Genomic DNA, 13,224 nt, shown 5'->3' with positions numbered 1-13,224 from the left:
GGGAATAGGGTTCACATCAATATATCTGATCTGAGTATCAAGAGGCTTCGTTCAAGACATCCTCCTCTTGCTCTCGACAGCCTCACTGGGGCTGACATCAACTCTTGGAGAACAGAATGGCTCCAAAATGTTCCAACAACTTGCTACCTAATGCCTCATGTTACTGAAGCAGTTCCTGGGTTTGATCAGCCCAGCAAGATCTGGTCAACTCTGAACTGACTAAGAACTGGGCATAGAAGATGTGCTGACTCACTCTTCAAATGTAGACTGCTGTCTTCACCAGCATGTGACTGAGGCATGCCTAAGCAGACCATCCAATACATCAGAGAAGAATGCGGTGGCAGAGCATTCAGTGGAGACTTGGAAGAATTCCTCATGGCATCCCAAAAATCCATTGAATATATACAAGGACTAGATGTTTGTCTGTGAATATATGTAATGTTATGTGATGTAGAATAACGTGATCCAATACTGAAATGTACTTAAATGCCATACACCAATTAAATAAATGGAGAATGAAAATCTCCTCCATAAAAATGAAATATTACTGTATCTCATTGCCCTATCAGAACCCCTCGGAGAGCATTAAAGATAAACACCAGTCCTAACTGCCTGATTGTAAAGTGACCTGTTTCCAAATTACATACAAAAATAACCACTATTTCAGTATACACATAATTCGAAAATGATGCTTTGCTGATTAACATTGTTCTTATGTGAAAAACACGATATAAATGTGAAATTAATACTGTAACTAATCGAAAGAAATGTAGCACATGGAGGATGAACCAGTAAACCTATCATTATAAAATTACTACAGCAAATTAAATAGAACATATAAATAAAGCATGTTAATTGAATCTCCGATATATGTTAGCACTAAAATTCAGGCACTAGTTGATTTGTTATAAACAAATTTAGAAATGTAATTGTTACCTGTAACATAATTAGTCAGAAAATGTTATATTAACTCGTAACTACATTGAAAATAGATTCACCTTGTTCAGCACTGAGATTGTAAATTTTTAGCAATGTGTATCTCATATTCGGTTTCACTTTTAATTGTGATTTTACATAAAATTGTAACTTTCATTGTCTGTAATTGTTAACAAAAGTATAAATAGAGGTCACGCAGGCGCCTTGGGGCACTCGTTTTTTGGCTAGGGTAGTGAGCAAATGTATTGTAGGCTCACTCGTTTGACGTCAACTTTGGGTGCATGTGATGTAACCGGTACAGTTCACTAGGCTCGGACATGAGAGTCCTGGAAATATATTGGTGTTAAAACTGCACTGTACTTTGGAATTTATTTGGGAGTCTTCCGCAATCCTTTTCATAGGCAGCACAGCGACGAGACGAATCCAGGAATTTTACAACACCTCGAGAAATTAAACAACTTTCACTGTTGGTAGAACTGACGTGAAAACAACAGCACATCGACTGGGCATGTCACTCAAAAGTCAAAACATTTGCAATGCGGAGGTGGGAAAATACAAACATCTCAACGTGGTGGAGGAGCTGGGATTAAGTGGAAGACTGTGCAGAGGACGACTCGCAAGAATTCCATGTACAAGAGGCAGGAACCATAATCTTGTACGTTGCAGACTGCGCCACAGATGTCGCCAGGAGCAAAAGTGATATTCTGGAATGACATTGCGAATGAATCAGATAAGTGCCCCTTTTAATTGTGTCCTACAATTTTCTGTTTTTGTTTCATTGTGTGCGTGTGACAATTTCACTTGATAGGCAGGAAAGTGTTTTGTCTAGTGTTTAGCCACTTTGATCAAAATGAGCGAAACTCAGTTAAATCAAATAGGCATGACTACGCTGTCAGGCCGTCAATTTCATGCTTCAACTCCAAATGTACACTTAAAACAGTGAAGCAAATTCCGCGAGCAGTAGTTGTTCGCCTTTTCATGGTTTTTCGGGAGCAAATCAGCAACCGAATTTAATTGATCAGATATCTCAATTGTTGAATAATAAACTAGAACAACTGGTAACTCAAAATAACCAATTAGGTAGCAACATTAAAGAGGTCACAGAAAAGCTGGACCACAATTTAAAATCATTGAGAGAAGAAATCAATGCAACAAATAACAAAGTACAAATTGTTGCATGTGATATAGAAAGGGTAGAAACCAAAGTTGACTGTTTGGAGGCTTTCACAATCTCCGAATTTAAAGAAACAAACAAAAGCATTGAACAAGTTAACGAACGTGTCAAAAACACGGAAGTAGTCATTTTAAATGAATTAGTGAACCGAAAAGACGAGTTAAAAATGTTGCAGGAACTCTTTGTTTCAGAAAAAGAATTCGTAGGGGAAAGATTGAAATTAAATTCTGAAGTTGTTTCTGATAAGCTATCTCGTATTGATGAGAAAGTAGAAAGTGTAACAATGGAACTGCAAACAGTCAGCTCAGAAGTTTCAAAACTGCAAAATAATATAATGCCCAATTTTGATTCAAACCAGATGTTTGTGCATAGTTGTAACAATGTTAGTTTAAAATGTTACCCAGGTGATGTGAAATTGCATCCAGTTGGCTTTGTGCGTCAGTGCAAAGGCAGTTTCCAACCTAACATGCCAGAGTCTGCTAAAGTTAAATTTGCGAAACGTTTTTTGGATGGTGAAGCCCTTACATGGGTGAACCAAAACATTGATACAAATACTACGTCTTTTGCCAATTTTGAATGCCAATTTTTGGCAAAGTTTTGGTCGGAAAACAAAGAGGCAAGAATAAAATCTGAATTTCTTAACGGTAGCAAATATCACACAGGTCTTGCAATTAGCATGCAAGAATTTTGTGAAAAACAATTAAAGACATTGTCACATTTGAGCAAACCTTTGGACGAACTGATACAGATTGACGCACTGAAACGGCACCTACCACACCATTTTCAGTGGGGACTTGTATATGGACCAGATGACAGTGTTGATGAATTTTTACATCATGTAGACAAAATTGACCATGTATGGCAGAATGATGGACAGTACAATCAAAACCTCAGAAACATTCACAATAGGAATGGGGGGTCACAACAATATAATGGACACAGAAATAATAACTGGCGCGGTAACCAAAACAGTAGTTACAACAGACACGAAAACCATCAAGAACAGAGAAACAGTAACCAGCTTCACAACAGCAATTCCAACCAGGGAAACAGGTAACCACCTCGTTGGGAGCCTGTCAATTTGAGGTGAATAGTTATGGCACAAACCAGGCAAATAGGAGGTTAAAGAGACAGAAACGTAAAAGCAATCATAAATGTAATGTAAATAGGGACTACTACTTAGATGATACTAGTTATAAGCAAAACTTTTGGGATCACATGTTGAGTGAATTGAATAATGCACATACTCAAGCAGTACCACAGTTTGAACTTAATGAACATGACTTAGCATTAATTGATGACACATTAACACCTGATGTAGACAGAACTTATGATATGTATGGTATCACTAGCTTGTTTTCTGATGAAGGTAAGGATAATGAGGTATCTATATTAGTAGAAATTGATAGCCAAAATGAGGAAATAACACCTGACTTAGATAATGAAACAGGTAGCGATTTCAGTAGTGTAACTTCAGATGTTGAACACTTAGTAGTTAAGGCAGATGTGCATGCAGAGGCATCGCCCACAGATTATTTTGATGATGATTTTGATAAAGATAGTGTTGTGAAGGATGATGTATTTGATGATATATGTACACAAGAGGAATTAGATGGCATTATTTATGTTGAAGTTATTGATAATGGTGTTGAAGCTGAAAGTAACTCTGAATGCGAAGTTGGTTCACGTGAAGATATTAAGAGCGCAAACAATGTATTGGTACCAATTTGTATAAAAGAAATCTTAAGTAAATCTACTAATAAGAAGGAACAAGCTAAGTTAATAGGTGAGAAGATTTTGGAATCTATTATCAGTGAAAGTGAAGTTTGTTTAGAAAATAATAAGGAAAGTGAAGTCATCAAACCAGATCCATCCATGAAAGATAATTTTAAGTCTAGTGAAAGTAAGGTATCTGTTTCATGTGTATTTGATTCCAGTCATAATGACACTCAATCTTATGTTGATTCTGACATTGAAACCTGAGGTGAAGAAGTATGTAGCAACATTGATACAACTGAATTAGAAAGTGACTTGTTGGCAGAGAATGTGAATAGTGACCCAAATATTACCTTAGGCAGCCCTTACGTAGAAGTAAGCATTAACAATTGGTCAAGACTTTGTTTGATTGACACTGGCAGTCCCATTAGTAGTATCTCAGACAAGTTGAGGAACAGGATAAAAGACACTGAAAGTTACATCGAATTTCCAATCACAGGTGTATGGATTAAAGGTGCCACTGGCAAGTTTAGTAAGTTAATAAATAAACAAGCTTTAATCACATTTTCTGTTGGCAACATTAATTTTGAACATGGTTGTTTAGTTATTCCAGACCTCAATGAGCAAATGATTTTAGAGATGGACTGGATAGTTAAAGCAAAGATGAGTTTTGATTGGCAAAATTCAGAATAACTGTTCACTGAATCAAAGACCAGTATTCAAGGAAAAGTAGTAATCCAGTTAAATTCAAATATGAGCAGTAGTAACCATATTAGGGAAATAGTTTATCCAGAGTGTAGCCATTACATGGAGGAAGAGGAAAATAGGGATCACAATAACCAGAATTTGGTTGATGATAGTTACTCCCTAACCATATCAGAAAAGGTAAAAGAAGCAAATGACTTGACTGAGTCTGAAAAGCAGGAATTAGAAAATTTTCTCTGGGAAAACTGTAACATTTTTAGTGATCAACCTGGTAGGGTCAAAGATTATGAACGTCATTTGAAGTTAAAGCCACACGAACCCTTTTTCATTAAGCCTTATGGGGTACCCATCTGTAAAAGGAAAGAAGTGGAGAGGGAACTCCAGAAAATGCAAAAATGGAGAATAATAGAGAGAAGTCACAGTCCATATAACAGCCCAATGGCCTGTATTTCAAAAAAGGACGGTGGCGTTAGGCTGGTATTGGATTCACGTCACCTGAATAAGTTTATAGAAAGAGAAACAGATCATCCTGAATCCATGGAGGAACTCCTGTACAAATTCAATGACACAAAATATTTTTCTAGCCTGGATTTGACCTCAGGTTTTCATCAAATCACATTAGCACAGGATTCAAGGCAGCACACAGCCTTTTTATATAATGGTAAATGTTTTCATCATTGTGTTGTTCCCTTTGGGCTGAATGTGTCTGTAGCCGAGTTTATTCGAGCTTTGGATCATGTGATTGGAAGTGAACTACTATCTAAACTAATTATTTACGTGGATGATATATTAATAACCAGCAAAACTTGGGAGGAACACCTCGATACTTTGTATAAATTAGCCAATAAGTTCAGACAAGGCAGTATGACCCTTAAATTAAGTAAATGCAAATTTGGAGTATCAGTATTAGGCCATATAATTAACAGAGAAGGCATTATACCTGACAGTGATAAAATTTATGCAATTGTCCAGTTTCCATGTCCAAAGAACAAGAAACAGCTGAGGTCATTTTATGGTCTATGTAATTTTTATCGTAAGTATGTCAGCACCAAGCTTTAAATGCACCGTGTTTGAGAGAGCTATTAAAAAAGAACACCATATGGGAATGGACAGATCAGCGTCAAGCAGCATTCGATGAGATCAAACAACAACTAAATAACAGTCAATTACTCCACAGACCTGACCTTTCACTACCATTTTGCCTAATGACAGATAGTTCAGATTACGGATTGGGTGTACATTTGTTTCAACAGAAGGAAACTGATGGAAAAATAGAACATCTTTCGATCAGTTTTGCCAGCCGAGGTCTGCAGAAAAATGAACGTAATTACACAGTGACTGAGAAGGAACTACTTGCCATTGTATGGGGTTTCACTAAATACAGGAACTATCTAGCAGGCCATAAAGTCATAGTTTTCACGGATCACAAAGCTCTATGTTATATTCAAGACTGTAAACTTTTCAATAGTAGATTAACCAGGTGGGCCATATTTTTACAACAGTTTGATTATAGCATTCAGTATATAAAAGGGGATCAGAATATAATTGCTGATGCTTTGTCTAGATTACCTGTGGGGGGTGGTCAGGAAGAACAACTATTGGATAACAAAGTGTTTAAAATGATGTACATGAGAGGGATTAAGGGTGAAAAGGAAATTACTAACATTTGCAGTCAGCTTAGGAGATACCAGAACCAGGATGACGATTTGAAACTTGTGAAAAGCCTTATTGGTAAAAAGGGTTATGAAAAGGTTGGCATGTATTATCAAAACTTTAAAGGTATTTTATTCAGGAGACATAACACTGACTCTGAAATCTGGAAGGTTTGTTGGTCTATACAATGTATTGATGTTTTAATTAAGTACACACATGAGAGCTATGGACACTGTGGAATCATAAAATGCACTGACAAAATTAAGGAAAATGTCTATTTTAATAATATGCTTAGAAGAGTAAGACAGGTTATACAAAAAAGTGATCGGTGTCAAAGAGTAAAAGTCACAAATCAGAAATACCAAGGTTATTTACAAAGTATTGTGCCAAAAGGCAAATTGGAACTGATAGGAATTGATTTGTTTGGTCAATTGCCGAGAACTAAAGAGGGTTATAAATATTTGTTTGTAGTTGTTGACTTATTCACTAAACTAGTAAAATTGTATCCACTAAAGAAGGCAACAAGCAGGAAAATTTTAAAACGTTTCTGTAATGATTACTTCACACACATTGAAAAACTATTATTTTACATTAGTCACAGCTCACAAGACACAATCTGGAGACTAGTTTGGTGTTGAGGGGTAGGAAATGACAACTTTAATAGACAGACTGAGGACTTTGACGAAATGAAATATAAGATGCCATGTGACAAGGTTCTGGATTTTTTTACAGAATCTCCTTACTGCAAGGTTGCTAACTATAGCACAATTACATTTTCACTTGCTTAAGTGTATCTTGCCACTTTCAGGAATTTTATTGACGTAATACTTATTTTGTCACAATTTATTGAATCTTGATGCTGTTTTGCAGTGTTAATTTGATCTGACTTTCTGGACGTCTGGTAAACATTTTGAAACGTTATTGCATTTGATGTACAAAGCCAAGAAATATTGACTATACATAGTATATTCAGATACTTGTGATAACAACCCGGACTGGATATAAATGAACAGTTTTTATACTGTCACAATATAAATATACAAATATAATTTTGAATATTCATGTTTGATAAGATTTGTAAAATATTTTATGGTATTGCAAACTGTTAGGATAAATTTTATTCTTCTATCTTTTATATGATAATATTATTCTAGAACATGTCATACGGAAACTTTAAAAGTGCAACGTTATCAATCCAATCAAATTTGTGATTTGTTAGCTTTGTTGTGTCTGAGTGTTTGAAGGAGGGAAAATTAATGGACACTAGAAGTGACAAAAACAAGGACGCTCTAGAAGTGATAGTTTCGGAAAAAACATTCATTCAGAAAATTTGATGTAAATATTGATTTTGTAAAAGTTTGGAAATTTATTTGTAATCTCATATTTCCAATCCTTGTTTTCTTGATGTATATGTTTGTAGCTATTTGGAAAATTTATCTGTATGTAAAGTTGCATGATTCAATTTTGTACCTTTTAAGATAGTACTGTATCACATCAATCACACTAATATTTCTGTGAGAAGAGCTTCGTCTATCACGCTAGGCAAAACTCTTCGGGAGATACTGAAATATTACTGTATCTCATTGCCCTATCAGAACCCCTCGGAGAGCATTAAAGATAAACACCAGTCCTAATAGCCTGATTGTAAAGTGACCTGTTTCCAAATTACATACAAAAATAACCACTATTTCAGTATACATATAATTCGAAAATGATGCTTTGCTGATTAACATTGTTCTTATGTGAAATACACGATATAAATGTGAAATAAATACTTAAACTAGTCGAAAGAAATGTAGCATATGGTCAGGATGAACCGGTAAACCTATCATTATAAAATTACTTCAACAAATTAAATAGAACATATAAATAAAGCATGTTAATTGAATCTCCGATATATGTTAGCACTAAAATTCAGGCACTAGTTGATTTGTTATAAACAAATTTAGAAATGTAATTGTTACCTGTAACATAATTAGTCAGAAAATGTTATATTAACTCGTAACTACGTTGAAAATAGATTCACCTTGTTCAGCACTGAGATTGTAAATTTTTAGCAATGTGTATCTTACATTCGGTTTAACTTTTAATTGTGATTTTACATAAAATTGTAATTTTCATTGTCTGTAATTGTTAGCAAAAGTATAAATAGAGGTCACGCAGGCGCCTTGGGGCACTCGTTTTTTTTACTAGGGTTGCGAGCAAATGTATTGTAGGCTCACTCGTTTGTTGATAGTTGTGAACACTGTGTCATTTGATGTCAACTTTGGGTACATGTGACGTAACCGGTACAGTTCACCAGGCTCGGACACGAGAGTCCTGGAAATATATTGGTGTTAAAACTGCACTGTACTTTGGAATTTATTTGGGAGTCTTCCGCAATCCTTTTCATAGGCAGCACAGCGATGAGACGAATCCAGGAATTTTACAACACCCCGAGAACTAAACAACTTTCACTGTTGGCAGAACTGACGTGAAAACAACAGCACATCGACTGGGCATTTCACTCAAAAGTCAAAACATTTGCAACGCGGAGGCGGGAAAATACAAACATCTAAAAAATCGCCAAGAATTCCACAAATGGAGACCTTGTGAAACTCAGTTCACTCTGTTTCTCCATGATATCCATAGCACTGTAGACAATGGAGTTCATGTTGATGCCATCTTCCTTGAATTCAGGAAGATGTCCGACACTGTCCTGCTGCCGTTTAGTGGAAAATATATGAGCCTACTGGAGTAGATTTGTGACCGGATTAAAGCCGACCTTGCAAATAGAACTCAAAATGTCACTCTTAACAGAACAAAACTGACAGATGTAAAGGTCATTTCTGGAGTACTCTAAGGAAATGTGATATGACCATTACTGGTTATAATATTATATATAAATGATCTAGTAGAATGTGTCAGAAGCTCTTTAAAGTCTGTTTGCAGACTTATATAGGAGTGACTATCCAGAGTGACCTTAGGTGGAATGACGACATGAAACAAATAACAGGAAAAGCAGATGGTAGACTGAGTTTCATTGGAAGAATCTTAAGTAAATGTAACTTATCCACAAGAGAAGTGACTTACAAGGTGCTTGGTTGACTGATTCTTGAGTGCTGTTTATCAATCTGGAACCCTTACCAGGTAGGACTGATAGAAGAGATAGAGAAGATCCAATGAAGAGTGGCACATTTCGTCATGAGATCATTTAGTTGGCATGAGCGCATTGCAGAGATGCTCAACAAACTTCACTGGCAGGCATTACAAGAGAGGCATTATGCATCACAGAGATGTTGGCTACTTAAATTTCAAGGAGTATGTTCTGGGAAGAGTCAGACAACATATTACTACAACTTGTGAAATGACCAAGCTGAGAAAATTCGAGAGATTAGAGCTAATACAAAGGTTTACCATTCTTCTCAAGTGCCATTTGCGAGTGGAAGAGGGAAGGGGGCTCAGTTAGTGGTATCAGAAGTACCCTCGGTCACAAGCTCTCAGGTAGCTCGTGGTGTATTGGTGTAGATGTAGAACATTTTAGGACTATTTCATTAAAATTTTCAATTATGGTACACAAAGATTTGCAAATTATTACCATGATGTTTTTATATACCTTTAAACACATTGATGCATTCCTAAATTCTTCTGCAGCAGCCATATTTTCTAAGCACAGGGCAATTTTTGACCATGCTGCTTCTACATCTGTTGCTTGCATTAAGAGAGAAGAGGCCAAATCCTCTAGTGCTTCTTGTAACTGAACAAATAGTTCAGGGGCATTTTCTGTGCTTAGAACTTCCTGGGGCATGTTGTTATCTGATAAGAAATAACAAAATTAGTCTCAAGAAAATCACTTATAATATATACACGAATATGCCAGAAACTTGGTGAACTATTGTAGAATCTTAGAATGTCACAAGCACTTAGAGTAAATACAATTCTAATACCTGAATCAAGTATCATGCAAAAGTAAACTGAGCTCAGGAAATTATTAATTTTACAGTGACACAGATGAGCTGTCCATTACTAACCTACAGGTGCTGCAACTCTCAGCAAGCCAACAGAAACACACAAAAATATGACATCACTTATACCTTTCGGAACAACTGGTATCTTCTTGCTGGTGGGAAGAGGAATTGATTGCTGGAGTTTAGGCAAACAGTGCAGGCCACTTAGAAATAAAAGCCTTGTAAAATCAACTTTTTATGGAGTACTGGACTGTTGGGAACTAATAAACTCAACAAGACCATCTACATTAATCAAGAACAGTAATAATGAGCATAAGGTTGAGCCCTGAGGAACATCAGTGTTATGATTGCAAAGTAGGAAGGTGCCAGGCAGAGGAAGCCTGTATAATTATGTCAGGAATCCATTTATTCACCAACATAATTCCCTTTCAGGCCAACAAATTCTGTGCATCCTTCCCAAAGTACATAAATTCCATCCCTCAGATGCGATTTTGAAAGGTCTGCAAAATATTCATCTACATATGCCATTTCTCCATTAGACTCAAAATATTTTAAAACCAAAATTTTTCTTCAATATGAACACAACTGGGAGTCAGAGAATGACATATCTAGAGAAAATATTGAAAATGATACAACTTATCCTTCAAATCCCTCAGTTTCCCCCCTTTTGTCACTGTTCGAGTCTTTTCTCACAAATATCTTTACCTAGTTTGTCCAGAAGCTTCATGTAGTATTTGCCAGTTATTTTTTTTACTATCTGCAAGATAACCTACAAGAACAACACCTTTATTATTAAAAGGATAGTTCCTACTCATCATACAGCAGAGACACTGAGTCGCAGAAAGGCACAACAAAAATACTGTCAAGAAATGAGCTTTCAGCCAACAAGGCCTAGGCTTCAGCTGCCAGAGCCTGTGGTCATGAGTGTGTGAGTTGAGTTTGTGTGTGTGTGTTTGTGTTACATTCCAAACTGGATTTTCCACAGTTAGAATATCCTCTTCCACATTTCATGATACACCTTTTAATTAGGTGACATTGACTTCAACTTATTTGGTAGTGGGGTTTCAATTCTGGCATGTATTGTGATTCTATGTCTCATTTGCAGTAGCAAACTCGTGCATAAAATTAGTTGCATTTCTTTTAAAACATTCCACATACTGTTGAGAAATTGCTGTGCAGCTTTCCTCTTTCCATCATTTTACGTAACTTCTCTCATTCCTTAGTCCAAAAATTGAACATACAAACAGAGAAAGAAACATTTGTATTATAAGCCACTCAAGATACTTCAGTGAGCGTAAGAAGAGGGCATCTCACAAGTAAACGAACAGTCTTTCATTTAGTTGCAGAGAGACAGTATTTATACCCTAAGATGATACAAACACATTTTCTATAGTCAAGAGTATTTTCAGTTAGAAAAAAGCAAGTTTCAATCTTAAAATTAGATGCATAATGAGGAGTGAAGTAAAATCATTCTCTCTCACAAAAACATTTCAAATAATGAACAAAATCTTGTAATTTTACATGGCTTAGTTTACCGTACTAGAAGTAGCTGTTTGTTCAGTGCAAAATACTTTTCTTTACACTTTAGCTATATCATAAATTTAAATAGTTAAGTTTCACATATTGAACAGTGCCTGGTTTGTTACCTTTCAGAGCTGCACAATCACTCAGGTACTTCTTATAAACGGCACTGGGTATTTTTCCCTTTGAGCGTAATTGATCTATAAATCGACAGCGGACATCAGGAGGGTGAGGTAGCACTCTAGGAGTAAGAAGGCGAGGCAAGAACTCTGCTTCAAAGTGACGGCTGCGAAATACTGCTGCATTCAGAACTGTCTGCATCACTTCTCCTGTTTCTTCAAAACTGGACAGCACGTAGGCTATTTCTTGATCTGTTGACTAGAAAAGATACATAATTAGTATAAAAGACATGGAAACAAGCAGAATAGTCTCTCTCTGTAACAATAGTAATGCCATTCACAGGTGGATAGTCCTAAAGTGACTTGGAGCTGCAATGCAACATTGAGACAGGTACTACTTCATTCGTGTGTGCATTCCTTATGCACTTGACACTTTCCACATCATAATGTTTACCGTGAGATTGCTGTACTTTTCCATCCTGATAGATACATGCCTTAAAACTAAGCAACTTTTTGTTTCTGCTTCTTTCAACTTAAATTACAAACATTTCTTGACCTTTTTTTTTTTTTTTTTTTTTGGTCATCAGTCTACTGACTGGTTTGATGCGGCCCGCCAAGAAATCCTTTCCTGTGCTAACCTCTTCATCTCAGAGTAGCACTTGCAACCTACGTCCTCAATTATTTGCTTGTCGTATTCCAATCTCTGTCTTCCTCTACAGTTTTTGCCCTCTACAGCTCCCTCTAGTACCATGGAAGTCATTCCCTCATGTCTTAGCAGATGTCCTATCATCCTGTCCCTTCTCCTTATCAGTGTTTTCCACATATTCCTTTCCTCTCCGATTCTGTGTAGAACCTCCTCATTCTTGACTATGCACAGACAAATTACCTGAGGTACTCTGTTATTATATGTTCCAGCTTTGTGCAATGCCAATACTTCTGTGTATAACTAAATCTTCATACTAAAGTCAGACTGAAAACTAAGAATTGCTACATGAAGTCTCATCATCAATAAATTAACGTGTCATTTCCTATAACATTACTCCATAAGCAAATACTTATCCTCATGCCAAACATTCCTTTCCAAAATACTGCACAAGTCTAAGATGACAATGTTCAGTCTCACTTTGGGAAACATTTATTATGTCTCCAGCAACCATATCACAACAAGGGAATGACTGTGGCAAACAGTCTCTTCTGGTAGTATTTTGATTAGCCAGTTCAGGTATCTTCTTCCAACATTAGCTGACTATAAGTCCATATTTCAGATTTCTCTACAATGTATGTCATAATGACACTGATGATGGCAGAAGCAGAGAGGATATAAAATGTAGACTGGCATTGGCAAGAAAAGTGTTTCTGAAGAACAGAAATTTTTAATACCAAATATAAATTTAAGTGTTAGGAAATCTATTCTGAAGGTATTTGTGGAGAATGTAGCCAAGTATGGAAGTGA

General features: G+C 36.2%; 1 protein-coding gene across 5 annotated transcripts in view; it reads right to left on the bottom strand.

The window, feature by feature from the left end:
* Window positions 1-13,224, bottom strand: part of LOC124595023 (Fanconi anemia group A protein-like) — a 230,631-nt gene that overhangs the window by 86,571 nt on the left and 130,836 nt on the right. For all 5 annotated transcript variants that reach the window (XM_047133578.1, XM_047133575.1, XM_047133577.1 and 2 more), the window contains exons 15-16: window positions 11,778-12,030; window positions 9,780-9,979 (exon numbers count right to left, since the gene is read on the bottom strand). In XM_047133578.1, the coding sequence (XP_046989534.1) occupies window positions 9,780-9,979; window positions 11,778-12,030 (453 nt within the window). The remainder of the gene's footprint in view (window positions 1-9,779; window positions 9,980-11,777; window positions 12,031-13,224) is intronic.

This window comes from Schistocerca americana, chromosome 2, assembly GCF_021461395.2.
Source record: "Schistocerca americana isolate TAMUIC-IGC-003095 chromosome 2, iqSchAmer2.1, whole genome shotgun sequence".
In the NCBI taxonomy this organism is placed as follows: domain Eukaryota; kingdom Metazoa; phylum Arthropoda; class Insecta; order Orthoptera; family Acrididae; genus Schistocerca; species Schistocerca americana.
Note: the sequence above shows the minus strand (reverse complement) of the source record. Positions and strands in the feature narration are given on the sequence as shown.